Here is a 27,980-nt window from a genome sequence, read left to right as displayed (position 1 = left end):
GCATATAACACATTTTAGAAGGCAGAAGAGAAACCCCCTGCGTCATTTCAACTTGTTATTGACTTACAGTCAGTGCCTGTTTGAGGAAGAGGACAGCCAGGCACATCAATGCTCAGCTCCTCTTTGGTACTAAGTGGATATTCTGAGAGGGAACTATGAGTCTGGGATCTAAGTCTAAAGGAGTTCAGGGGTACAGTCCCAGCTCTCTGCTGAGCCCACAGGAGAATGAGAGGCTGGAGGACCTCCTGGGGAGGAGGTGTGCTGTAAGTCCTTCCTGGGAATCAAGGAGGGAGGGGATGATTGGTATATTTGGTTGGTGTTTGGTATGTAGGAAGCTATCTGGTTGAATGATTGGTACTAGGAAACTGGACGGTTGGTGTTTGGTATGTAGGAAGCTATCTGGTTGAATGATTGGTACTAGGAAACTGGACGGTTGGTGTTTGGTATGTAGGAAGCTATCTGGTTGAATGATTGGTACTAGGAAACTGGACGGTTGGTGTTTGGTATGTAGGAAGCTATCTGGTTGAATGATTGGTACTAGGAAACTGGACGGTTGGTGTTTGGATGGTTAGTATGTAGGAAACAATATGACTGGTGTTTTGAGTGTTTGGTATGTAGGAGAGTGTTTGTTTGGTGTTTGGGTGTTTGGTATGTAGGAGAGTGTTTGTTTGGTGTTTGGGTGTTTGGTATGTAGGAGAGTGTTTGTTTGGTGTTTGGGTGTTTGGTATGTAGGAGAGTGTTTGTTTGGTGTTTGGGTGTTTGGTATGTAGGAGAGTGTTTGTTTGGGTGTTTGGTAAAGGAAACTATATGGTTGGTGTGCTACTGCAGATTGGTGTGGGGTTATGAGGGTACTTTAAAGGCACGGCCACACCGGTAGCGTTTGCCAGCCGAGAGTACTTAGCGAGAGAATATGTATCAACTCTAAATACAGGTTATGGTATATCTGTGAATTCTAACCTTTTATCAGTTTCCCTGTGTGTCAATTTCCTCAGGCTGTGGACAAAAAATGTTTTTTACATCTTCTTTGTATACAGTAAGATATGATTGGGCAATCTTCTGGTCGCCAGTGCTTCAGCCTCATCCTTATTGTTTATCTTTTTCAGGGACTGAATTAACCATTCGTACTGTTGCTCTGCTATGTTTATATAGTGCATTGGCAATGGCATTTGATGTAATGTGGACATTTGGTAACTTTAAAAGTAATCTATTGTTAGAAATTCAAACAATTAAATTACTTTTTGCATGTACACCAAGAGCCTCTACGCAATGACTTTAAAACAGACATGAGTGAATTACAGGAAATGCTGGTGTAAACCACTTCCTCTGGTAACAGAATCAGAGGCAGCAGTTAAACTCAGTCACATATGAGTATGTGCAGTCTGCTTTTTTTTCACATTCCAACTTCCTGGTTTCTGAGGTAGGCCTAAGCCTGCAGTGGTAGCTGATAAGTCTAACAAAACACAAGATTTAAATAGTCCTACTACAGAAAATGTGATGACATTAATGGGGCAGGTGTTTGCTCTGGCAACTACCCAATAACTTTCCGAACCACAACAGAGTACCAAGCAGCAGATTGTAAGTTCGTATCACAGGTAACTTGGCTCTATATAGTCGACTCCTGATAAATGCAATGACTTCCAATTGTCCTAAATGTTTGCTCTTAACCTGAGCACAGCCTGTCCAGAGTAAAATCATCTATAGTCAGTATTTGAATTGCACTTTTCCGATGTGCACTTATCAGGAGCCAACATATAAACTAATTCCATACCCTGTGTGTGTGTGTGTGTGTGTGTGTGTGTGTGTGTGTGTGTTGTGTGTGTGTGTGCGCGCACGCGTATGCATGTGTGTAGTCCCTGGCCACGGCTGTGGTGCAACTGTATATGGCCCTGCCACATAGTCCCACCTGCTGGAGCCTGCAGCACACTGGGGTGGCCTGCTTCACCAAGGACAACCATCGTCGCTCCTACTTCATACGCTTCTTCGATGTCAAGGTAACAGGAATATGTAACGTCAGCTATAATGATGGAGAATATCAATCAATAATATTTATTTAAAAAGCCATTTTTACATTAGCAGTTGTCACAAAGTGTATATAGTAACCCAGTCTAGATAAGGATCCTTTGTTGAGTTTACCATGAGCTGAGAGCCTGAAGGATCAGTTGTAATATTGTCCACTGTTGAGTTTACCATGAGCTGAGAGCCTGAAGGATCAGTTGTAATATTATCCACTGTTGAGTTTACCATGAGCTGAGAGCCTGAAGGATCAGTTGTAATATTGTCCACTGTTGAGTTTACCATGAGCTGAGAGCCTGAAGGATCAGTTGTAATATTGTCCACTGTTGAGTTTACCATGAGCTGGGAGCCTGAAGGATCAGTTGTAATATTGTCCACTGTTGAGTTTACCATGAGCTGAGAGCCTGAAGGATCAGTTGTAATATTATCCACTGTTGAGTTTACCATGAGCTGAGAGCCTGAAGGATCAGTTGTAATATTGTCCACTGTTGAGTTTACCATGAGCTGAGAGCCTGAAGGATCAGTTGTAATATTGTCCACTGTTGAGTTTACCATGAGCTGGGAGCCTGAAGGATCAGTTGTAATATTGTCCACTGTTGAGTTTACCATGAGCTGAGAGCCTGAAGGATCAGTTGTAATATTATCCACTGTCAGTTTAAGCTACAGTTATGCTAACAGTTGTTTTTCCCCCAGAAAGGACAGCTGACCTGGGAGCAGGAGCTCTATAACCAAATGGTCTACCACAGCCCCCGACCCTTCTTCCACGCATTTGCTGCAGATGTAAGCAAAACATGAATATGCCCTGGATACTCATGATGATGGCTTGATTGTAAATCCAAAGTTGAGTGATTGTCCATTTTGTATTTCTCCTTCTGCAAATGTATGCCAAGATATGTCATAGTTCACTCCAATACAATGCAGGACTGCCAAGTGGGGCTGAACTTTGTGAATGAACAAGAGTCTGAAACATTCCTACGTGCAGTGGAAGACAAGATAAACCAGAGAAACCGTCAAGGTCAGGTCATTTGTTGTAGGATCCAGGACAGAAACATTGTGTTGCGTTGTTTGTCATGTTTGAAATAATACACACTACTGTTCAAAAGTTTGGGGTTACTTAAATGTCCTTGTTTTTGAAAGAAAAGCAAAAAACAATTGTCCACTAAAATAACATCAAATTGATCAGAAATACAGTGTAGACATTGTTAATGTTGTAAATGACTATTGTAGCTGGAAACGGCTGATTTTTAATGGAATATCTACATAGGCGTACAGAGGCCCATTATCAGCAACCATCACTTCTGTGTTCCAATGGCACGTTGTGTTAGCTAATCCAAGTTTATTATTTTAAAAGGCTAATTGATCATTAGAAAACCCTTTTGCAATTATGTTAGCATTATTTTAGCACAGCTGAAAACTGTTGTTCTGATTAAAGAAGCAATAAAACTGGCCTTCTTTAGACTAGTTGTCAGCGATTGGGTGCAGAGATGTAGCGGAGTCAGGCGCAGGACACAGTTTAGAGTAAAACAACTGAGTTTACTCAATAAAACAAACACGTAATATTCCAACAAGGAAAATACAAAACTAACACCTACAACAATTCACTAAGACACCAACAATCACGGACAGAACAGAAAGGTATGCCAGAGGGTTAAATAAGGAACATGATATGGGAATTGAAACCAGGTGTGTGTAATACAGACAAAACAAAACGAAAATGAAACATGGATCGGTGGTGACTAGAAAGCCGGTGAAGTCGACCGCTGAACACCACCCGAACAAGGAGAGGGGCCGACTTTGGCGGAAGTCGTGACACTAGTTGAGTGTTTGGAGCATCAGCATTTGTGGGTTCGATTACAGGCTCAAAATGGCCAGAAACAAAGACTTTCTTCTGAAACGCGTCAGTCTATTCTTGTTCTGAGAAATTAAGGCTATTCCATGCAAGAAATTGCCAAGAAACTGAAGATCTCGTACAACGCTATGTACTACTCCCTTCACTGAACAGCGCAAACTGGCTCTAACCAGAATAGAAAGAGGAGTGGGAGGCCCCGGTGCACAACTGAGCAAGAGGACAAGTACATTAGAGTGTCTAGTTTGAGAAACAGACGCCTCACAAGTCCTCAACTGGCAGCTTCATTAAATATTACCCACAAAACACCAGTCTCAACGTCAACAGTGAAGAGGCGACTCCGGATGCTGGCCTTCTAGGCAGAGTTCCTCTGTCTAGTGTCTGTGTTCTTTTGCCCATCTTAATCTTTTCTTTTTATTGTCCAGTCTGGGATATGTCTTTTTCTTTGCAACTCTGCCTAGAAGGCCAGCATCCCCGAGTTGCCTCTTCACTGTTGATGTTGAGACTGGTGTTTTAGCTAACAACGTGCCATTGGAACACAGGAGTGATGGTTGCTGATAATGGGCCTCTGTACGCCTATCTAGATATTCCATTAAAAATCAGCCGTTTCCAGCTACAATAGTCATTTACAACATTAACAATGTCTACACTGTGTTTCTGATCAATTTGATGTTATTGTAATGGACAAAAAATGTGCTTTTCTTTCAAAAACAAGGACATTTCAAAGTGACCCCAAATTTTTGAACGGTAGTACATCTCTGATACTGGAAAACACAACAAATATTGTAAGGTGTGGTTCCATAGAGGTTAGCTGTGGCTTTTCAAACGAAAAGGTTGTGGTGGAGATCAGAAGACATTATCTAAACTGACATCCTCTCGTTTCCTGTTCCCTTCTTTTCTCCTTCTCACAGTCTCAGAGAAGAAGCAGCGCCCCCTGCCTTCCACTGGTAAGACTGACATACTAATACTACAGACATTTTGAGGTGGGTGTCTGAAGTAATCACTGAAGAATCCTTTTCCTTTTCTTAATATGTGTGTTTTACTTACAGACAGAGGTAAAGGTGAGTATCCCTTATCCCATTGTACGTGTTATACCCCAGGCACCAGTACTAACTGACCCAATATGTAAACATGCAATGTGTTTCATACATGTACACATCAATTGTAATCCAGGATCTGGGAGTCCCGCTTCTCCCTCTGTGGCCACCATAGACATTCAGAACCCAGACATCCAGGCTTCACGCTACCGCTCCGTCACACCTGTGCCTGCCCCTGCCTTTGTCAGTAAGGGAAAAAAGGACAAGAAGAAGGACAAGAAGAAGGGCAGTAAACTCTCCAAAGCAGACATTGGAGCACCAAGTGGGTTTACGTGAGTGGATACTAAGCACACACATATAAGCAGGCGGTAAAATAAAGCCTTAATAAGCTATCACAATACATGTAGTTACATGACACCTATCATCAAATTGTCTGTCCTCAATTTGTTTAATTTACAAACCAGGAAAGAATCCAAGCTTGCCACTCATACCTTTCTAAGGTACTCACTCAGGTGTATGTTCCTCTCCCTCTCTCTCCTCTCCTTATCAGACACGTGAGTCATGTGGGCTGGGACCCCAACAACCTGGACCCTGACCTGAAGAAGCTGCTGTCCTGTGCCGGGATCAGTGAGGCTGAGCTGAAGGATGAGGAGACCTCCCAACTCATCCAACAAGTTATCGAGAACTCAGGCGGCATGGAAGCAGTCAAAAAGGCCATGCACACTGGTAAGTGTCATTCTGAGTGTCTGTCTCCTGGTCTAGAGTTACCAACTTCCTCACTTTTTATAACTAACTGTAAATCCATCTCTTTTTGTAATCCAATAAATTGGCATTTTTTTCATCCCATGGCATATAGATCCTGGGCTTCCTCACCCTCCACCTGGTAGACAGGGTTCTCTACCTCCCGTACCAGGCAGCTGTTCCTCCTCTCCTGCCCCCCCTCCTCCACGGGGGGGTCGCTCCAGCCCCCTGCCCCCTCCCCCAGGACAGGCAGGGCGAGGCCCACCCCCCTCCCATCCCCCTCCATCACGTGGAGCCCTGCCATCTCCACCCCCCTCAAGCGGCCGAGGCGGACTCCCACCCCCTCCACCCTCTGTGTCCTATACATCTCCTCCCCCTCCCCCTGGCCACCAGCACTCCATGCCTGCCCCTCCTCCACCTCCTCCCCCGCCTCCCCCAGCCCAGAGCTCTGGAGACTTTACTCCTCCTCCACACCACGGTAAAGGTCCCCCACCACCTGCTCCTGCATCTACAGGAGAATGTGAAGGAGGTGGAAGAGGAGCTCTGCTGGACCAGATCCGCCTGGGGAGGAAGCTCAAAAACGTAAACTAAACTTTGTTATTCAAATGCAGAAGTTGTCTTTGTTAATGAGAGTGAAGTCTATATATTTCAGTTTACATGATCATTGACCATTGACCATTGTGTCCCAGGTCACAGACAGTCCTGAGTCACCTCCACCTGCCGAGACAGACTCAGAGGGCATCGTAGGAGCTCTGATGATGGTCATGCAGAAGAGGAGTAAAGTCATCCACTCCTCTGGTAAACACCTTCTCATCCTAATCTATCATTCATTCATTAATGTATTATATTCCATCTACAAATGTGTAAAATAAACCAAATGCATTGTGGTTAAAAAATAAATCCATTGTGGTTAAAAAATAAATTCCAGCATAACAGACATAACTCTCTTTTGTTTCAGATGAAGGTGAAGAAGAAGGAGGTTATGATGATGAAGATGACGATGAGTGGGACGACTGATAAGTGCATTCCATCCTGTATTATTTTCCACTCTGTAACCATGGACTCAACAGTCTGGTTGATCCGGTTAATCTCATTTGTGTTGGTGTTTTTGTATCAGTTGCTGACTGGAAGGTGACTCACGAAGATTTACATCAGAAGAATGCTACAGATAAGGATTGTGTGAAAGTCCCAAATGTGAGAGAAATCAACAGAACGTAAGACAGAGAAACGATTGATGGGATCACATATGTTTATATTTGTCGTTCAAACGTTTCCAGTTTAGGACTCATGCTGAGTATGTACAACACATTACAGTATGTTGCTGTACAACAAATTACAGTATGTTGCCGTACTACACATTACAGTATGTTGCCGTAATACACATTACAGTATGTTGCTGTACTACACATTACAGTATGTTGCCGTAATACACATTACAGTATGTTGCTGTACTACACATTATAGTATGTTGCTGTACTACACATTATAGTATGTTGCTGTACTACACATTACAGTATGTTGCTGTACTACACATTATAGTATGTTGCTGTACTACACATTACAGTATGTTGCTGTACTACACATTACAGTATGTTGCTGTACTACACATTACAGTATGTTGCCGTACTACACATTACAGTATGTTGCCGTACTACACATTACAGTATGTTGCTGTACAACACATTACAGTATGTTGCTGTACTACACATTACAGTATGTTGCTGTACTACACATTATAGAATGTTGCTGTACTACACATTACAGTATGTTGCCGTAATACACATTACAGTATGTTGCTCAATATCATTAGAAAATATGGTGAGGTCTTCTTCACAGTCTTCTTTATACCTGTTCCCATTAAAAGTGACAATTTGATATTGCTGGAATGTAGTATTATAATGTAATACAAAGATTATGCACACATAGGATTTACCGTCTTATTCTTCTACATGTAGATGTTATCTGTTTTGTTGAAAGATCCCTCACTTCCCTTTCAATACACCACCGTCCACGCACACAATTCAAAGAATACTGTATAGCCATGAGTCCTCAAACAAACATAGGTCACAAATGTGTTAGAGAGAACAAGAGTCACCACAATTACAATATCACATATGGTATTAGTAGACAAATACACACATACATGTACATCACACCAAAACATTATCGCTCAACATTGAACAGCAAAATGTACACATTTCCAACAGAATAAAGCGTGCAAAGGCAAATGTTTATCAATTGTCTTATATCATAACCATTAAACATTAATAAACCATGGATCTATTATGATCCTAAAATATATACACGTATCAATATATTACATTTCTATACTGAGATACTGGCTTGTGTGAGGGTTGGTATCACATGTCATTCAGTGTACAAAGAGAGATGAAACTCATGTTTGGTGTCAAACATGGATCTCTAGTCTACCACAGGAGTGTCCTAGCTGGCTAGTGTTGGAAGTCCAGTCCTCTATCCTCCTTGGGTCTCCTGGCTCTCTGTGTGTCTTCTGCTGATGCGTTTAGGCTGTTGCTCCTCCGGCTCTTGCTCCTGGCTCTCTGTGTGTCTCCTGGAAGTGCGTTTGGGCTGTTGCTGCTTGTGCCTCAGCTGCTCCCAGTAGGACTGACAGTACTGGTGGATCAGCCTGATCTCCGGCTGGGACAGGGTGTCTGTGAAAGGGGGGGTTGGAAGGACCCTCTGCTGCTTGGGGTCATGTTGTCTCCCCCGTCCAGTGGGAGGGCTGTTGGAGGTCATGGCCTCGTTGTCAGGGGAGGTGAGGGCCAGCACGATGTCTCGGTCCAGAATGCGCAGCGACACCCGGGCCACAGTGTGTTTGAAGTTGTTCTCTGTGGCCAGGCAGTGGTAGAGCCCAGCATCCGATTGGCTGAGGGACTTCAGAAGGATCCCATGGGGTGTCTTCAGATACTCTCTGTCCCGGTTGAGCTGAGGGGTGAGGGGGAGAGAGAGTTATGGTAGTGAGGGGGAGAGAGAGTGTTGTGGTAGTGAGGGGGAGAGAGTTACGGTAGTGAGGGGGAGAGAGAGTGTTGTGGTAGTGAGGGGGAGAGAGAGTGTTGTGGTAGTGAGGGGGAGAGAGAGTGTTGTGGTAGTGAGGGGGAGAGAGAGTGTTATGGTAGTGAGGGGGAGAGAGAGTGTTATGGTAGTGAGGGGAGAGAGAGTGTTGTGGTAGTGAGGGGGAGAGAGAGTGGTATGGTAGTGAGGGGGAGAGAGAGTGTTGTGGTAGTGAGGGGGAGAGAGAGTGTTATGGTAGTGAGGGGAAGAGAGAGTGTTACGGTAGTGAGGGGGAGAGAGAGGGTTATGGTAGTGAGGGGGAGAGAGAGTGTTATGGTAGTGAGGGGGAGAGAGAGAGTTACGGTAGTGAGGGGGAGAGAGAGTGTTGTGGTAGTGAGGGGGAGAGAGAGTGTTATGGTAGTGAGGGGGAGAGAGAGTTATGGTAGTGAGGGGGAGAGAGAGAGTTATGGTAGTGAGGGGGAGAGAGAGTGTTATGGTAGTGAGGGGGAGAGAGAGTGTTATGGTAGTGAGGGGGAGAGAGAGTGTTATGGTAGTGAGGGGGAGAGAGTGTGTTATGGTAGTGAGGGGGAGAGAGAGTGTTATGGTAGTGAGGGGAAGAGAGTGTGTTATAGTAGTGAGGGGGAGAGAGAGTGTTATGGTAGTGAGGGGGAGAGAGAGTGTTATGGTAGTGAGGGGAAGAGAGTGTGTTATAGTAGTGAGGGGGAGAGAGAGTGTTATGGTAGTGAGGGGGAGAGAGAGTGTTATGGTAGTGAGGGGGAGAGAGAGTGTTATGGTAGTGAGGGGGAGAGAGTGTGTTATGGTAGTGAGGGGGAGAGAGAGTGTTATGGTAGTGAGGGGGAGAGAGAGTGTTATGGTAGTGAGGGGGAGAACAAGGTCCACATCTGCCTCATTTGTATTTCAAAAGTGATTGACTATTTCTCTATAGATATTTTTGAACTGAAATAACATTGGCTGACCATTAATACTATTAATATCTACAAGAAAGACTCCCGAGTGGAGCAGCAGTCTAAGGCACTGCATCCCAGTGCTAGAGGCATTACTACAGACCCTGGTTCAATTCCAGGCTGTATCATAACTGGCAGTGATTGGGAGTCCCATAGGGCAGGGCACAAATGGCCCAGCATCGTCCGGGTTAGGGTTTGGCCAGGGTAGGCCGTCATTGCTACGTAAGCTTAACTTTCTGAACATTCGAGACGTGTAGTCCACTTGTCATTCCAATCTCCTCTGCATTAGCGTAGCCTCTCCTGTAGCCTGTCAACTATGTGTCTGTCTATCCCTGTTCTCTCCTCTCTGCACAGACCATACAAACGCTTCACACCGCGTGGCCGCGGCCACCCTAATCTGGTGGTCCCAGCGCGCACGACCCACGTGGAGTTCCAGGTCTCCGGTAGCCTCTGGAACTGCCGATCTGCGGCCAACAAGGCAGAGTTCATCTCAGCCTATGCCTCCCTCCAGTCCCTCGACTTCTTGGCACTGACGGAAACATGGATCACCACAGATAACACTGCTACTCCTACTGCTCTCTCTTCGTCCGCCCACGTGTTCTCGCACACCCCGAGAGCAGCTGGTCAGCGGGGTGGTGGCACCGGGATCCTCATCTCTCCCAAGTGGTCATTCTCTCTTTCTCCCCTTACCCATCTGTCTATCGCCTCCTTTGAATTCCATGCTGTCACAGTTACCAGCCCTTTCAAGCTTAACATCCTTATCATTTATCGCCCTCCAGGTTCCCTCGGAGAGTTCATCAATGAGCTTGATGCCTTGATAAGCTCCTTTCCTGAGGACGGCTCACCTCTCACAGTTCTGGGCGACTTTAACCTCCCCACGTCTACCTTTGACTCATTCCTCTCTGCCTCCTTCTTTCCACTCCTCTCCTCTTTTGACCTCACCCTCTCACCTTCCCCCCCTACTCACAAGGCAGGCAATACGCTTGACCTCATCTTTACTAGATGCTGTTCTTCCACTAACCACATTGCCTCTCCCCTCCAAGTCTCCGACCACTACCTTGTATCCTTTTCCCTCTCGCTCTCATCCAACACTTCCCACACTGCCCCTACTCGGATGGTATCGCGCCGTCCCAACCTTCGCTCTCTCTCCCCCGCTACTCTCTCCTCTTCCATCCTATCATCTCTCCCCTCTGCTCAAACCTTCTCCAACCTATCTCCTGATTCTGCCTCCTCAACCCTCCTCTCCTCCCTTTCTGCATCCTTTGACTCTCTATGTCCCCTATCCTCCAGGCCGGCTCGGTCCTCCCCTCCCGCTCCGTGGCTCGACGACTCATTGTGAGCTCACAGAACAGGGCTCCGGGCAGCCGAGCGGAAATGGAGGAAAACTCGCCTCCCTGCGGACCTGGCATCCTTTCACTCCCTCCTCTCTACATTTTCCTCTTCTGTCTCTGCTGCTAAAGCCACTTTCTACCACTCTAAATTCCAAGCATCTGCCTCTAACCCTAGGAAGCTCTTTGCCACCTTCTCCTCCCTCCTGAATCCTCCTCCCCCTCCCCCCCCCTCCTCCCTCTCTGCAGATGACTTCGTCAACCATTTTGAAAAGAAGGTCGACGACATCCGATCCTCGTTTGCTAAGTCAAACGACATCGCTGGTTCTGCTCACACTGCCCTACCCTGTGCTCTGACCTCTTTCTCCCCTCTCTCTCCAGATGAAATCTCGCGTCTTGTGACGGCCGGCCGCCCAACAACCTGCCCGCTTGACCCTATCCCCTCCTCTCTTCTCCAGACCATTTCCGGAGACCTTCTCCCTTACCTCACCTCGCTCATCAACTCATCCCTGACCGCTGGCTACGTCCCTCCCGTCTTCAAGAGAGCGAGAGTTGCACCCCTTCTGAAAAAACCTACACTCGATCCCTCCGATGTCAACAACTACAGACCAGTATCCCTTCTTTCTTTTCTCTCCAAAACTCTTGAACGTGCCGTCCTTGGCCAGCTCTCCTGCTATCTCTCTCAGAATTACCTTCTTGATCCAAATCAGTCAGGTTTCAAGACTAGTCATTCAACTGAGACTGCTCTTCTCTGTATCACGGAGGCGCTCCGCACTGCTAAAGCTAACTCTCTCTCCTCTGCTCTCATCTGTCACGTTCCTGACCTATTTATGTTAGTTTGTTATGTGTGTTAGTTGGTCAGGACGTGAGGTTGGGTGGGCATTCTATGTTTTCTGTTTCTGTGTTGGTTTTGGGTTGCCTGGTATGGCTCTTAATTAGAGGCAGGTGTTTGGCGTTCCTCTAATTAAGAGTCATATTTAGGTAGGCGTTGTCACAGTGTTCGTTGTGGGTGATTGTCTTCCGTGTCTGTGTAATTGTTTGCACCATACGGGACTGTTACGGTTTGTTCGGTTTGTGTAGTCTAATTGTCCTATTCATGCGTTCTACTTGTTTTATGTAAGTTCGTCGTTTAGGTCTGTCTACACCGTTTGTTATTTTTTGTTAGTTTATTCAAGTTCGTGTTTTCGTTTAAATAAATATGTGTTCAAACTTCGCTGCGCCTTGGTTCCCTCAATACTCCTCCTTTTCGGTCGAAGAGGAGGAGGACCGCCGTTACATCATCCTTCTAGACCAGGGGTGTCAAAGTCAAATGGACGGAGGGCCAAATAAAAAATTTAGCTACAAGCCGAGGGCCGGACTGTTCGAATGTTCATTGAAAAATTTTTAAATGACGCATATAGTCTAGTGAACCTAATTGAACCTACTGAAAACCTAACAAATATATTCCAATATGATCAGATAAATAAAGCAATATTTTCTTATGGCTCTGTCAGTAATCTTTAATTTTCAACAAACACAAAAGACAAATTTCCTTTATATAAAAATCCCCATAACATGAACATTAAATGAAAGAAACCGGTATTCAAGGCACCATCAGTAGCCTATATTTTCTATTTTAGCAAAAGTGGGCTAAATTTACTTCAAAGAAAAAAACAATAATAGCAATTTTCTATCATCCACTCAACTGAAATATTTTTAAAATATAATTGGATTGAAATACAATAAAATAAAGTGCAAAAATCTATTAATCAAAAACAACACTTTGTTTAAGGAGAAGTAACATGCAGTGAAAACAAATATTAAACTTTAACTTTTAAACTTGAACTGAGTAAAAACTCTAAATATGTGATTGCACAGTAATGTTCACTTGTTTGAGGTTGAGGGTGATACTTGGTGGTGTCCCATCTTTTCCACAAGTTCATCAATGTTCGGGGTAAGGCTCTGAGCTGAGGAAATCCTCAGAATTGAGTGGAGGTGTTCAGCAGTAAGTCGACTTCTGTGTGATGTTTTGTTCAGGTTCATCAAAGAAAACAGTTGTTCACACAGGTATGTGCTGCCAAACATAGACAACGTTTGAGCAGCCTGGATGCGCAGCTGGGGCATTGTGTCGGGGAGGAAACGGGCGAACTCCGCAGCACCCACTGCCGCATATTTTGCCCTCAGTGCATCATTGCATTGGAGGTCAATCAACTCCATTTGGAGGTTTTGTGGTGAGCTTTCCACGTCAACAGCAAATGGGTTACCGAGCAGTTCCAACCTGCTTTTTTGTGCTTCAAAGTCAGCAAATCGGCGTCGAAAGTCAGCGGCAAGCATACCTATTTTATCAGCCAACTGTGCGCTCGGGAACGCACTGGTAGAGAGCTTCTCTTTCATGGTCTGGCAGCTGGGAAAGTGGCTCAAATTTTCTTTCCGCATCTGCGTCTCCCACAGAGTCAGTTTGGTTTTAAATGCCTTCACTGTACTGTACATATCAGAGATGACATGATCCCGACCCTGCAGCTGCAAGTTCATTGCATTCAGATGACTCGTAATGTCACACAGAAAAGCCATTTCACACAGAAACATTTCGTCTCGGAGTTGTGTTGTGTCTTTCCCTTTGCTGTCCAAGAACAGACAAATCTCCTCACGAAGCTCGAAACATCTTTGAAGCACCTTTCCCTGGCTTAGCCATCGCACCTCTGTGTGATAAGGCAAATCACCATGCTCCGTTTCTAACTCCGTCAGAAATGCCTTGAACTGGCGGTGATTCAAACCTTTGGCTCTGATAAAGTTAACTGTGCGTGTGATGATGCTCATTACATGCTCCATTTTCAAGGCTTTACCGCACAACGCTTCCTGGTGTATGATACAATGATAAGCTGTCAGCTCACCTGTCGCGTTTTCCTCTTGCATCTTTTCCCGTATCTTCGCCACCAGTCCGCTCCTGTGTCCACACATCGCAGGTGCTCCGTCGGTTGTCAAACCCACGAGTTTTTCCCAAGGCAGCTCCATCTCATTTACACATCTTGACACCTCTTCATACAAATCATGCCCCGTAGTTGTGCCATGCATAGGACGTAAAGCCAAAAACTCCTCTGTCACGCTTAGGCTGGAGTCCACTCCGCGGATGAAAATTGACAACTGGGCAATGTCAGAAATGTCGGTGCTCTCATCCACAGCCAAGGAATATGCAATGAAATCTTTTCCCTTTTTCACAAGCTGCTCTTTTAGATTGATGGACAACTGGTCTACTCTCTCGGCAATGGTGTTTCTGCTCAGACTCACATTTAAAAAGAGTTGCCTTTTTTCTGGGCAAACTTCGTCACAAACTTTAATCATGCAGTTTTTGATGAAATCCCCCTCCGTAAATGGCCGGGCTGATTTAGCGATCTCTTCTGCCAAAATAAAACTGGCCTTGACAGCAGCCTGGCCTTGTGATTTGGCTTTTTTGAACAGAGCCTGTCGAGATTTGAGGCCTCGTTTTAATTCCTCTGCCTTTTGTAGCCTTTGTTCCATGTCCATATTCTTGTTTTTGTCCGCGTGTTTCGTTTCATAATGTCGTCTCAGATTATACTCTTTCAGTACCGCCACACTTTCTCCACACAGAAGACACACAGGTTTTCCAGCTACCTCCGTGAACATATACTCCGACTCCCACCTTGTTTGAAACCCCCGGTTCTCAGTGTCCACCTTCCGTTTTGCCATTTTTGATGGGTATCTGAAAGTTAATTTTACTGTGATGCTGACGACTGCTGTGCCAATAAATATTGAAATGAAGCAGCCTACTGCTCGGTGCGTCACCGTTGCATTGTGGGAAATGTAGTATTGGTGCGTGTAAAAGATCTGCGGGCTGCCGGCTTGCTGCGGTCTGCGGGCCGGTTCTAATAATAAATCAAGATCATCCCAGGGGCCGTAAAAAACCTTCTCGCGGGCCGGATGTGGCCCGCGGGCCTTGACTCTGACATATGTGTTCTAGACCTATCGGCTGCCTTCGACACCGTGAACCATCAGATCCTCCTCTCCACCCTCTCCGAGTTGGGCATCTCCGGCGCGGCCCACGCTTGGATTGCGTCCTACCTGACAGGTCGCTCCTACCAGGTGGCGTGGCGAGAATCTGTCTCCTCACCACGCGCTCTCACCACTGGTGTCCCCCAGGGCTCTGTTCTAGGCCCTCTCCTATTCTCGCTATACACCAAGTCACTTGGCTCTGTCATAACCTCACATGGTCTCTCCTATCATTGCTATGCAGACGACACACAATTAATCTTCTCCTTTCCCCCTTCTGATGACCAGGTGGCGAATCGCATCTCTGCATGTCTGGCAGACATATCAGTGTGGATGACGGATCACCACCTCAAGCTGAACCTCGGCAAGACGGAGCTGCTCTTCCTCCCGGGGAAGGACTGCCCGTTCCATGATCTCGCCATCACGGTTGACAACTCCATTGTGTCCTCCTCCCAGAGCGCTAAGAACCTTGGCGTGATCCTGGACAACACCCTGTCATTCTCAACTAACATCAAGGCGGTGGCCCGTTCCTGTAGGTTCATGCTCTACAACATCCGCAGAGTACGACCCTGCCTCACACAGGAAGCGGCGCAGGTCCTAATCCAGGCACTTGTCATCTCCCGTCTGGATTACTGCAACTCGCTGTTGGCTGGGCTCCCTGCCTGTGCCATTAAACCCCTACAACTCATCCAGAACGCCGCAGCCCGTCTGGTGTTCAACCTTCCCAAGTTCTCTCACGTCACCCCGCTCCTCCGCTCTCTTCACTGGCTTCCAGTTGAAGCTCGCATCCGCTACAAGACCATGGTGCTTGCCTACGGAGCTGTGAGGGGAACGGCACCTCAGTACCTCCAGGCTCTGATCAGGCCCTACACCCAAACAAGGGCACTGCGTTCATCCACCTCTGGCCTGCTCGCCTCCCTACCACTGAGGAAGTACAGTTCCCGCTCAGCCCAGTCAAAACTGTTTGCTGCTCTGGCCCCCCAATGGTGGAACAAACTCCCTCACGACGCCAGGACAGCGGAGTCAATCACCACCTTCCGGAGACACCTGAAACCCCACCTCTTTAAGGAATACCTAGGATAGGATAAAGTAATCCTTCTGACCCCCCCCCCCCTTAAAAGTTTTAGATGCACTGTTTGTAAAGTGGCTGTTCCACTGGATGTCATAAGGTGAACGCACCAATTTGTAAGTCGCTCTGGATAAGAGCGTCTGCTAAATGACTTAAATGTAATGTAAATGTAAATTGTAAATTAGAATGGGTCCTTAAATGTCTTGCCTAGTTAAATAAAGGTTAAATAAAAAATTTACGTATGTTTATTTAGTCAATCAAACATGGATAACCCCTGTGTAAACTGCTCCAACAGCTCAAGTGTAACCTATAAATGTGGTATGAATGTGATATTTTAATAATACTGGTCTCTTTTCAAAGAGCAGAAATAGATGCATGCATTTTCCTCCTTACCGCTTTCCTCCTTCCTTCTCTCTGATAGAGCCACTTGACTGTAGCCTGAGGAGAGCGAGGCTGACACTCCAGGAAGGTACTGCTCCCCTCCACACCAAACTGGACTGTCTCTCTCGGACGATTCTCCACTGAAGGAGGGAAGGAGGAAGAGATAGAGAGAAAGAGGGAGAGAGAGAGGGAGAGAGAGAGAAAGAAAGAAGGAGATTATCTTAAATGCCAGCTATTGGCTAAGGTTTTAATTAATACATGATTTGATTTTGTCACTGAATTCTGCTAAAATATATTTTTAAAAGTGTTTTGTTTAACCTTTGGCATTGAAGCCTCTGCACTGTCGCAGTGGATCCCCATGTTTCACATCCTGTCTTCTGCTCCTCCTGAGTGAGAGAGACAGAGCAGAGTTCATCCAACACATTTCACAAGCACAGAATTGAATTCAGTCACTCACACATTTATTCAGACAGACACAGTGAAGGACTAATAAAGCTTTATGACACTCCTTCCCTGTCAACATCAGATGAGGGGTTGTGGTGTGTGTTGTGTTGGTGTGTGTTGTGGTCCTGACCTCTTGGTGGCGGGGGTGAAAGCGGAGCAGCTCTCCCCGTCCCAAGCGCAGTAAGGGTCCCGTGCCAGACAGCAGTCGGAACAGGCCCTCCCATATACCCCACAACGATGCAGAGATACCTGGGTAAGCCCTGCCTCCGATGACACGTACAGCTGTTGCTATAGTGACAGAATGAAAACAAGAGCTCAGCATCAACAATATCTCTTTAGTGTTTCCTGTCGATGAAGAAAGAGAGAGTTCAGCTCACCCTTTTAGATGAGATCTTCATTGTTTTAACAGCAGCACGTGTCTGTAATTAAATGCATCGTGTCACATAATGATCAACAAAGCGTAACCATTGAACGAATGTCCAAGGACAGTGGTTAGAGACTTTAACTATAATGTAAACAACATTTAGAGAAATCATATAGGCACACCCTGAAAACCTCCACTTCCTCCAGGGTGAGCTCCTCCATGGTGCTCGGGTCCTTGGGTAAAACTATGACCTTTTGGACAGTGCCACGATCTGGAACAAGAGAGGTCTGATGTCACCATGTCGAATTTGGACAAAAGACAAAATGTGAAATTCCAACATGCAATGAAGTCCTTCAGTCAGCCAATTGCCCTGGGACAGAGAGACACTCACCTGTGCCCAGGAAGAGCACCTCGTATCGGGCGTCCACTGCGTCCACCTGGTCCACCACCAGGGCTGTGAAGCGGTAGTCCACCCCGGTCCTCACCACCAGGGGGCGACGGTGGATAGGGTACACAGGGTGGTACATGAGGGGATGGGCTCGCATGAAGTTCACTGCCTCGTCTGAGAAGTCCTTAGAGGTGCGAATGCCCGGGGTGAATGTTCCTCCTGGACACTAGAATTATATATAGTGAGTAACACAGAGACAGAGAGAGACAGAGAGAGTGTAAGCAATGCGTTTCACTATTGGAAAGAGGTGACCGTTGATGGGATGTATATATATGGATTGTTTGCAGTGAGTAACTGGTCTGAACCTACTGTGCCAGGGCGAGGGTAGGGAATCTTGCCCGTGTAGGCTGTCCACTGGTAGTTATGACCATGTTTGTGGGAGAAGGGTCCATTGAAGACGTTGCGGATGTCAGCCATGGAGTACACACAGACTGCTGAGCCCTTGAACACAGAGCTGGGAGAGAAAGAAGGTAAAAAAGGGAGGGGGAATGCAGTCAGCATCAACCAGTGAAGTGGAGAAGGGAGGAGAGAGAGGTAAACCAACAGGTACTAGATGAGAGTAGAAAAGCATTGAAGAGTGAGAACAAGGCAGGCCTTTAGAGAGAAGGGAAACTTCTACGTATAACAGGTGATGTAAGACAGATACAATGATGACCTACCCAGCAGTTGTGAAGAGGGCATAGACCACAGGGTTGCGTTCATCTTGCGTGGGCTGGATAAAAACATCCCCTGAAAGGATGACGAAAGAGACAGAAATTATTTTCCTGTAGAATTGATGCCATAGACAACTAAGGATCTCTAAATCTTTATCTAAATCACTAAATCTTTCACTGAGGTCTGTCTCACTCAATTCGTCAAACAAGGTCTCCACCCCATCTTCTCCGATCACAGAGCACACCAGGCGGGCTTTCAGGAAGGTGGTCCATCTGTTCACCAGGGACTTCTGACCCCCCTCATCATTCTGGGAAGAGGGAATGTAAAGGATGGAAGAGGTAAGGGAAGGCTGATTCCGTGGAAGACACTTTTCTTTTACCCTTAACAATTCCCCCATTCACAATGTTGTCCATAATGTTGCAGTCAGACTGTAATTATGTACGTAATGGAAGTAATAGAGTTAATAAGAGTCTATAGAACAGTGGCGTAGCGCCGTTTCACAGGGCCACCCTGCTAGGTCCGAGCAAGGCCTTCTCACCAGACACACTCGTCCCACTCTGGCCAGCACACTGGGGCTGGCCCCTCCCCCTGCATCCAGACTCTTCTCCCGGAAGAAGAAGTAGAGTTTATCGTCATTCCTCTCGGAGCTGTCAGGGATCTGCTGGATCTGAATGAACACGGGCTCTGAGACAGACGGAGAGAGAGAGGAACGGAGTGATGAAAGAAAGAGAAACCTGCAGCATTAGCAGCAGTTTGCCATGTTTTCTTAGAGCCAGATCTCGCTGGTTCGTATCTGGCTTGAAGGACCATGGAAAAAAATGGCAACATTTTGGGAATGCACCCTTACAAGATGGCAGTCTTTTTCAGGGTAGTAACTTACCATTGAGCCACTTGGAGTCATACTGCTCTGTCCTGACTGTTGTTCTGCCCCCCATGGTCCTAAAGAGGGCTGCGTCTGTCCCCATGAAGTCTACATGGACCCCCGCATACAGATTCCCATCTGCAGATGAGAAGAAAGGAGGAAGAGAAAGAGATGGAGAGGAGAGGTTAGGAAACGGTGAAAGTGGGAGGGGAGACTTCCCCAATTTTGGGCAGTCTACTAAGTGTATGCACAAGTGAGGTGAAGCTTACCGATTAGAGCAGCAATGTTCTCCTGGGAAGGGTCGTAGGAACATTTGCCCTTCCCTGATTCCGTAAATCCAGGAACTAGCCTGAACACATAGTCCTGGAAAGAGAGAGACCAGAAAGGCCATATAAGTATCAAATGTATTGAAATGGCAAAAGGTATAGTAAAAAATAGCTCAAATCTGAGCCCTAGTTTTGAGTACCACAGTTTTGAGAAATCCGAGCTGCTGGTCGTGAAGATGCACAGATATGCTGCAGTTAATTGTCTTTTAAAATGATTTTGGGCATATTGAACCTCTCACCTCTGCCTTCCAGCCTCTGTTGATAAAGGTGCAGATAGGTTGGTAGGCTCCAGTTCCACAGGTGTACAGATGGGTGCGGTTCCATGGCTCTATCATACGCACAAAGTTTGCACACTCACCCTGGTGTGTGTACACAGACATGGAAATGCTATCAATTGTTGGTGTATGAAAATTCTCTTTCAAAACTGTGAAATAAGGGGACATCATTAGTTAATACTGTAAGGTAGAGGGGCCAGGGTTCTTTTTTACAGACAATGCATTGTCACCTGTCCTCCTTTTCCTGTCATCCGACATTCCCCTCTTCTCTTGTCAGAGGTTGGCCAATGGATCTGTCAGAGACAAATGATACCAGACATTACAGGATCATTTTACTTGAGGTCTGTTACTATGGGGCGGCAGGTAGCCTAGAGTGGTTAGAGCGTTGGTCCAGGAACCGAAAAGTTGCTGGATCAAATCCCCGAGCTGACCAGGTAAAAATCTGTCGTTCTGCCCCTGAACAAGGCAGTTTCCAGGTAGACCGTCAATAAGAATTTGTTCTTAACTGACTTGCCTGGTTAAATAAAAAAAATACTACCACATTAAACTGTGATAAAGTTATGCATACACAGGAAAGATTCCTCCAGTCTCATTGGCCTTTTTGAGGGAGTTGTGGTTATGTGTGTTCTTACTATGAGGGGCTCCTTGTTGATGTTGTGCATGTCCAGGGCCACCAGGTACTCCCGGCTGCCCAGGTAGAGACGGCCCTGGTCCTGGTCCATCAGCAGGATGCGGTAGTCACTGGTGTTGAAGGAGAAGGAGAAGGGACGGACTGCTCTGGTGTCCAACAACTCTGCGGAGGAGAGAGACGCATAGATGCACAAATATGCATAGACACACACAGGGACACAACGTTAGTGTAAATCATATGCAAAATAAGTTCTGTAGCAGATGAGAATGGTACAATCTTAATATTCAGCAGGGGAAGCCATGAGCTCTTTCTGTTAATTGCCTTGAATCTTTCCCAAGCAGTTTCCCTGATAACGACTACAAGTGCTTTATTTCTCACTATCAGCAGCATTTACAGAACATAGACTACTAACACCAAGAGAAAATGTGCGAATGACTAAATATGTAACTTCTCAGGACGTATTCCAGAGGCTTTTAAGATTTCAATATTTCATGTGTTCCAAGCTTCTGATTGAGTTTGTGGCATTGACTGAATGTACTGTGCAACTTTATGGATGCTAATGCAGGTCTCTGAGGACACACGGTATGAGGAACTCTAAGTAAACCCTTTAAACCAGGTCTGTTCTGTGACCCACTCTCTGATGGCGCATTTCCCCAGCATGTTCCGTCTCTCTCTTCCACCCGAGTGATTTACACAAAAGGCTCCGAATTTTCTCTTTCCTTCTATGCGGAACAGCACCCGTGTCGCACTGAGGCCATGGCTCTGGCGGACCTGCTCTGACTTGGAGCCAAGGCAGCCTGCATTTACATAACAATGACCAACTGAATGTTAAAACCTTCTCACAAAGCAACAGTCTTGAACGATGCAGAGGTTGTTGATTCTGTTCGCCACAAATCTTTATCGTCACACTCCTGAGGGAAACACAATAACACTAGAGATCACATGAACATAAAACACTGGTGTGTGAGTAAGTCTTAATGGAAAAGCACCATGAATGAGTTTACACCCATTCATTCAGAGACAAGAGATGTCACATCTCCCCGTATCAGGCCATCATAATTACTATATTTACTGGAGCTGCCCTCTTGGCCAGGTCTCCCTTGTAACATAAAGTATCTTGACCGTAATGGTTAAATAAAGGTTCAATAAAACTGACCTACAGTGGCTAGAAACAGTAGGTGAACCCTTTGGAATTACCTGGATTTCTGCATAAAATTGGTCATCAAATTTGTCACCACAATAGACAAACATATGTGCTTAAACTAATAACACAAAATGATTGTATTTTTCTTGTCGATATTGAATACATCATTTAAACATTCACAGTGTAGGTTGGCAAAAGTATGTGAACCCCTAGGCTAATGACTTCTCCAAAAGTTAATTGGAGTCAGGAGTCAGCTAACCTGGAGTCTAATCAATGAGACAAGATTGGATATGTTGGTTAGAGCTACCTTGCCCTATAAAAAACACTCACAAAATTTGAGTTTGCTATTCACAAGAAGCATTACCTTATTTGAACCATGCCTCAAAAAAAAGAGATCTCAGAAGACCTAAGATTAACTTGCATAAAGCTGGAAACGGTTACAAAAGTATCTCTAAAAGCCTTGATATTCATCAGCCAACGGTAAGACAAAAAAATAAAAATTCACCTCTAAATTCACCTCAACTGGCCTATTTAAGTACGCCAGTTGAGAACAAGTTCTCATTCACAACTGCGACCTGGCCAAGCTAAAGCAAAGCAGTGCGACACAAACAACACAGACTTACACATAAACAAACATACAGTCAATAACGCAATAGAAAAATCTATATACAGTGTGTGCAAATGTAGTAAGATTAGGTAGGTAAGACATTAAATAGGCCATAGTGGCGAAATAATTACAATTTAGAATTAACACGGGAGTGATAGATGTGCAGATGATGATGCGCAAGTAGAGATACCGGGGTACAAAAGAGCAAAAATAAATAACAATACGGGGATGAGGCAGTTGGGTGGGCTATTTACAGATGGGCTGTGTACAGGTGCAGTGATCGGTAAGCTTCTCTGACAGCTGATGCTTAAAGTTAGAGAGGGAGATATAAGTCGTGAAGCTGTCTATAAATTGAGAAAGTTCAGCACTGAATGCTCAATGAGGTTGAATCATAGAGTATCAGCTAAAGACTTACAGAAATCTCTGGAACATGCTAACATCTCTGTTGATGAGTCTACGATACGTAAAACACTAAACAAGAATGGTGTTCATGGGAGGACACCACGGAAGAAGCCACTGCTGTCCCCAAAAAACATTGCTGCATGTCTGAAGTTTGCAAAAGTGCACCTGGATGTTCCAGCGCTACTGGAAAAGTATTCTGTGGACAGATGAAACTTCAGTTGAGTTGTTTGGAAGGAACACACAACACTATGTGTGGAGAAAAAAAGGTACAGCACACCAACATCAAAACCTCATCCCAACTGTAAAGTATGGTGAAGGGAGCATCATGGTTTGGGGCTGCTTTGCTGCCTCAGGGCCTGGACAGCTTGCTATCATTGACGTAAAAATGAATTCCCAAGTTTATCAAGACATTTTGCAGGAGAATGTTAGGCTATCTGTCCGCCAATTGAAGTCTGATCCGCAACTACAGAAAACGTTTGGCTGAGGTTATTGCTGCCAAAGGAGGGTCAACCAGTTATTAAATTCAAGGGTTCGCATACTTTTTCCACCCTGCACTGTGAATGTTTACACGGGGTGTTCAATAAAGACATTAAAACATATCATTGCTTGTGTGTTATTAGTTTAAGCAGACTGTGTTTGTCTATTGTTGTGACCTACATGAAGATCAGATCAAATTTTGACCAATTTATGCAGAAATCCAGGTATTTCCAAAGGGTTCACATACTTTTTCTTGCCACTGTATGTACAATAGCTTTTAAACGTGTATGTGCTATGATGTATTTACTAAGTACCGTAGAAACATGTGTAATCTATACAAAATCCCTCATTTTGTCCATGTGGGACTTATGATGAATGTCCCATGGCATTTGACAAAGGTTTGTGAACAAACATCAGCATATGCACGTACTGTTTTAGCCTGGCCAGAGTAAGGACATCTGTGTTTACATCAAAGTGCTCTGCCGTCTTCCTTTGAGGTGACTGTTTGTCTGAATACTGCTAACAGGATGCAGTCAATGTGCCGCTAAAATAAGCTGCTGCGCAATCGGATCTGCTCCTGGCTGACACGGGATGGTTCTTAAAAGGTGGGGCAAGGTCCGGTTCTGTTCCTCCAAGGTAAACACAGGATAACAAGCCTCTCTGGCAAACGTCCATCTGCTCCGTCCACTGGGGCAAAGTGGACAGCACAGGCTAAAACTAGCAACATGCCAACACACACCCCCGGGTCCCGACACAGTGCATGGCCGCACCCATCCTCATCGCCATAATAATGTGTTGGCACTATCTGATAAAAAAAAAACACTTCATGTATCTTCACACCTCATTTGATTCAGGTTAACCAGGTCCAGACATGAAAGACCTGAGACAAATGTCCCCGATCTGACCCTTTTAAAGTGTAAAATAAGTCCAAGTGAGGCTTTAAACCATTGCCTCCATAATGCAGACAACCTAAAATCCATATTTCTCTGGCTCTATTTCTACCTGCCATTCTAGGTCACACATGTCAAACTCAGGTCCGAGTGTGTGCAGGGTTTCCCTCCTCCCTTGTACTTAATTGATAAATGAAGGTCACTGATTAGTATGGAACAACCTTCACCTGGTTGTCTAGGTCTTAATTAAAAAGAAAAAACAAGATCCAGCAGACACTAGGACCTCCATGGACTGAGTTTGACACCCCTGTCCTAGGTCACTGGAAACTTTTTTTTGTCCCTTCCTCAGACACAGTTCCCATCAACCAGGAAACACGAAGGGCCTTGATCATAGATCATATAATTTACAATCTTGATCCGGCATCTTTTCAGTGGTCCTCCTCTCCTCCTGCCCCACTCACCCAGTCCCAGTCCCAGTCTCTAAATCACGTCCATGGGAGGGAGTCACATGCACCCCTCCCCCGTCCCTCCCCAAAACCCTCCTCCACAGGCGCCTTATGGAACAAAGAGAGTCCCTGTCGCAAACAATGAACAATCAATCTTTGGAATGTCAGAAAACACAGAGCAGGGGAGCAAATCCCGATTTTCCACCTATTCTTGGAAATGAAGTGGAGATGATTGGGTTTTAGGGGTGAGTGGGTGGATATGACTGACAAACGATATCAGTGAGATCTGTACACGGATTTGACTGACAAAATATATTAGTGAGATTTTTACACGTTGGTTGCATTCATTGTGAAATCAACACCACTCTGTGAATGATGGATGAAGGTGAGAGACAGGTACAGCAAGCAATCAATAAATGTAATATCATCCACAGCAATCCGATACAATCCAATATGCCAACAATCTAATATAATACCATTTGGTTAGTTCACCACCAGTTCAGGCTTACCCTTACTATTAGCAACCATTATGCAAACACTGGTGTGTGGGCTTAACTTCTGTGACAAACTCTACCACATCACATTGCAACCAACTAAGCTTATATGTACTTGAACTACCGTAAAATTTCAATGAATACCCGAGGGTTTATTTGCTTAAATCCCTAAACACAACAGGAGCTTATTAGAGACAGGCTTCTACTTGAGCCAGGCTTCTATTTCCTTAATTAATGCACACAGCTTTTGCAAAAAAGAAAAATTCCAGCATTCACTTCCAGCATTTTAATCAATGTCTCAATTTCCTGCACTAATGTGTTATCATTTACACACTATGTCAAGTTTATTTTGTCTTAGTATCACTCTATTTCAAATATATATATTTTTCTTTACAGAATAATTATTCTCCCCCTTGACTGTGCATTTTCGGCAGTTATTACTTTCGCCACTGATCGCCAGACTATTTCTGTGGGTCTGTACTCCTTAAGTTGTTGACTGTTTCTGTGGGTCTGTACTCCTTAAGTTGTTGACTGTTTCTGTGGGTCTGTACTCCTTAAGTTGTTGACTGTTTTTGTGGTAGCCAGTTAGCCAGCAGTTCTCAGCTGTTAGCAGCCAAAGGCTAGCAGTTTCTTACCGGAGATTACTTAATTATTTAATGTCACAAATCTAACACTAAACCTCGTAAACAACTCATGGAAATGTATGGTAACAATTCCTTTAGACCCAGCAGTTATTTGAATAAGCAGATCGAATAATTGATTTTGGAGAATCTTTCTCATCTCTGTAGTTACATGTTGTCATTGAACCATTAACATAAATCAAATAAAAATGTTGTACTATGTTAATGAGGGCTTAGGGTGTGGGCTCAACTGTTATGAAGGGCACTAGAGACCACCACTTCCACCCCCCACTCAATGGCAACATCCACCTTTTGTTTTCTCTCATTAACTTTTTGCCAGTAGGCAGGATATAAGCTTTTTACATATGTATAAAAGAGGAAACATATGTGTGTGTATTTGTGTGCTTGCGTGTGTGTATGTGCATGTGTGCGTGCATGCACGTGATTGTGTGCATGTAAATCACAAGACTTTCTGAGATCGCTGAAAGGTTCGCTAAGAACAACAAAAGCCAAAATAGAAAACATCTGAACCAAGCTATCCTGGAAGCCATGCCAGCTAACATATGAGCAGTGTCTGAGTGACCTTTGTTCTGGTCAAGTGACTCACCTTTGAAAGACAGGCGTATCCTTGGAGCAGACTGTTGGAGGCCTGAGGTACTGCAAATACAGAAACTCAACAGGAGGAGCAGGGCTCGAGTCGCTGTCTTGGCACTATCCATAGTAGAAACAGGTCTGAAAGATAATAATTCATTGTCACGTTTGTGTGTGTGTGTGTGAGAGGGAGACAGAGAGAAAGAAACCACTGTGTGATGTGAGATTGTGCGTGCCTGAGTGAGGGCATGGGAGACAGAATTCATAGACCTGTTTGTGCTAGACAGTCGTACTGAGACACACAGTAACAGTGAATTTCCTGCCTCATGCAGGAAATACAAAAATTTTGCTCTGAAAATAATGTGAAAACCATTTCTGACAGTTTAGGGGTGTTGTCAGGTAACTGTTTTACTTTTATGTAAGCATTCATTATGTAGTATCTGCACTTTGCTGGATAGGATTGTTTATAAATTATGAATACTAAAAGCTGAGACCATAACCTCCATTAAATTCTCTCCCCAAAGGAGTACTTATCAGATGCGCCCTGGAATGCTCTTATTTTTCTAACCAAATATATCAAGTAGGCCACAGAGTACATCTACATCTGCTACAATACCTTACCAAAGGGAGGAAATTAAATAGCAAGTTATTTAAAGAACTTCATAAATAGAATGTAAATACATTCATACAAATATTTTCCCTTGAGTGGGGAAATGTGTGCCCAGCAATAAATATCAGGTTGTGGTTTATAAAGCACTTATTCTACAATTATAAACCTAACCTTTGTCATGGCCCATTTTTTTCTCTGCCTACAAGTTTGACTTATGTACATTTGTGTCCTGTGAACATTATAAAAACAATTATTTGTCATTTGAAACTGTTTATATTCTCAATGTTTTCATCTTGTAATTGTTTGAGGGGGGGGGGGGGGGGATCATGAACTGTCGACTGTGCATATTATGTAGGAATTCATTTCATGACCATGACGTCGATCAATGGCTCCTGATAACATCGCAGTTACCTGTGAACTCACACATCAAAAGAAAGAGCGAGTAGACGTTCTCTCCAGATGTAGGCTACCCCTTCGTTCTTGGTAATTACATTGGTCCCTCAACAAACTGACTAAAACAAACAAACAAATACTTGTGATTTTGGAAAAGTGTCTAGAGAGAACTTGCCAACGTAGCCTACCTTTTTCTTTTTCTCGTGTAGGAGACCCGACACTCACATAATAACATGTTATCGCTACATTCCTTGGGCGTCTCGCTCAACAATTTAAAATACTGAAGTTCCACACGAAAACAACCAAAAATCCGTTTGAAAAGGTCTTAAATGCTTAAGCGTTCACTCAATTATAACCATATAGCCTAGAGTCACAGAGTTTCTTAGTCTCTCTCGAATTATTTACAAACCACATAAAACATATCCCATAGATTTCAGATCAAGAATTATAGAATAATAATTTCAACAGTTTTTGTCGTATTCCCATTGCACTCATCCATCTGAAAATAAGAGAATATATAGGTCCTTATGTCGTCTCCTTATGAGGGTCCTATGCTGTGAAGGTCTGTGACTGCAGGTGTTTAGAGGGCTGGCCCCCTCTCCTCCTCCCCCGTCTTCCTGCTCCCTCCCTCCTTCCGCTGTCATCATTACAGTACTAGGGTAAAGCTCAGGATGTCCCACTTTTAACCCACTTGATCCTGGTAAAGGGAAACGTCTGATTTCGGCTAATGTAGATTAGGCTAAAGTAAACAGGGAATTGAAATTAACTTGAATTCTAAATTATGAAAATACATTCAATTCTAAAATGTTATTATATCACATTAAATTGATTTAGAAATGAAAATACCATTTCAGGCTATTATTTCAAATGATATACTGTACATTGCCACTACATACAGTACTTTCCCATCTGTACAACTAGGCTAATGT

General features: G+C 44.7%; 2 protein-coding genes across 2 annotated transcripts; one reads left to right on the top strand and one right to left on the bottom strand.

Annotated features, from left to right (window-relative positions):
- The first annotated feature begins 18 nt into the window (after positions 1–18).
- Positions 19–7,512, top strand: LOC129860786 (actin nucleation-promoting factor WAS-like). Its single transcript, XM_055931523.1, has 10 exons — positions 19–263; positions 1,851–1,991; positions 2,707–2,793; positions 2,935–3,028; positions 4,771–4,806; positions 5,033–5,228; positions 5,447–5,622; positions 5,753–6,219; positions 6,327–6,435; positions 6,596–7,512. Exons 1-10 carry the CDS (start codon positions 156–158, stop codon positions 6,652–6,654), a joined length of 1,473 nt encoding a protein of 490 aa, XP_055787498.1. The 5' UTR covers positions 19–155; the 3' UTR covers positions 6,655–7,512.
- On the bottom strand, positions 6,869–27,644 carry LOC129860785 (semaphorin-3F-like). The gene is made up of 18 exons (XM_055931522.1): positions 27,240–27,644; positions 26,065–26,189; positions 20,379–20,539; positions 19,977–20,039; positions 19,711–19,830; positions 19,415–19,508; positions 19,164–19,283; positions 18,822–18,967; positions 18,476–18,590; positions 18,289–18,358; positions 17,939–18,083; positions 17,573–17,795; positions 17,364–17,452; positions 17,195–17,236; positions 16,948–17,105; positions 16,692–16,759; positions 16,386–16,513; positions 6,869–8,580 (listed from the first exon to the last, which is right to left on the bottom strand). Exons 1-18 carry the CDS (start codon positions 27,284–27,286, stop codon positions 8,110–8,112), a joined length of 2,385 nt encoding a protein of 794 aa, XP_055787497.1. The 5' UTR covers positions 27,287–27,644; the 3' UTR covers positions 6,869–8,109.
- Between the last annotated feature and the right edge of the window lie 336 nt (positions 27,645–27,980).

The sequence above is a fragment of the Salvelinus fontinalis genome, chromosome 8 (genome assembly GCF_029448725.1).
Source record: "Salvelinus fontinalis isolate EN_2023a chromosome 8, ASM2944872v1, whole genome shotgun sequence".
Classification (NCBI taxonomy): domain Eukaryota; kingdom Metazoa; phylum Chordata; class Actinopteri; order Salmoniformes; family Salmonidae; genus Salvelinus; species Salvelinus fontinalis.
The sequence above is the reverse complement of the archived record's forward strand: the minus strand, read 5'-3'. Positions and strand labels throughout refer to the sequence as shown.

What these genes read in the sequence shown, in the direction of transcription:
- LOC129860786 (XM_055931523.1), top strand. Translation starts at nt 156, where the DNA reads ATGAGTCTGGGATCTAAGTCTAAAGGAGTTCAGGGGTACAGTCCCAGC. An exon ending in TCCACGCATTTGCTGCAGAT is followed by an intron (nt 2,794 to 2,934) that starts GTAAGCAAAACA and finishes AATACAATGCAG; the next exon opens with GACTGCCAAGTGGGGCTGAA. An exon ending in AAACCAGAGAAACCGTCAAG is followed by an intron (nt 3,029 to 4,770) that starts GTCAGGTCATTT and finishes TCCTTCTCACAG; the next exon opens with TCTCAGAGAAGAAGCAGCGC.
- LOC129860785 (XM_055931522.1), bottom strand. Translation starts at nt 27,286, where the DNA reads ATGTTATTATGTGAGTGTCGGGTCTCCTACACGAGAAAAAGAAAAAG. An exon ending in GATACGCCTGTCTTTCAAAG is followed by an intron (nt 20,540 to 26,064) that starts GTGAGTCACTTG and finishes TCTCCTCCGCAG; the next exon opens with AGTTGTTGGACACCAGAGCA. An exon ending in GAGAAGGAAGGAGGAAAGCG is followed by an intron (nt 8,581 to 16,385) that starts GTAAGGAGGAAA and finishes CTCACCCCTCAG; the next exon opens with CTCAACCGGGACAGAGAGTA.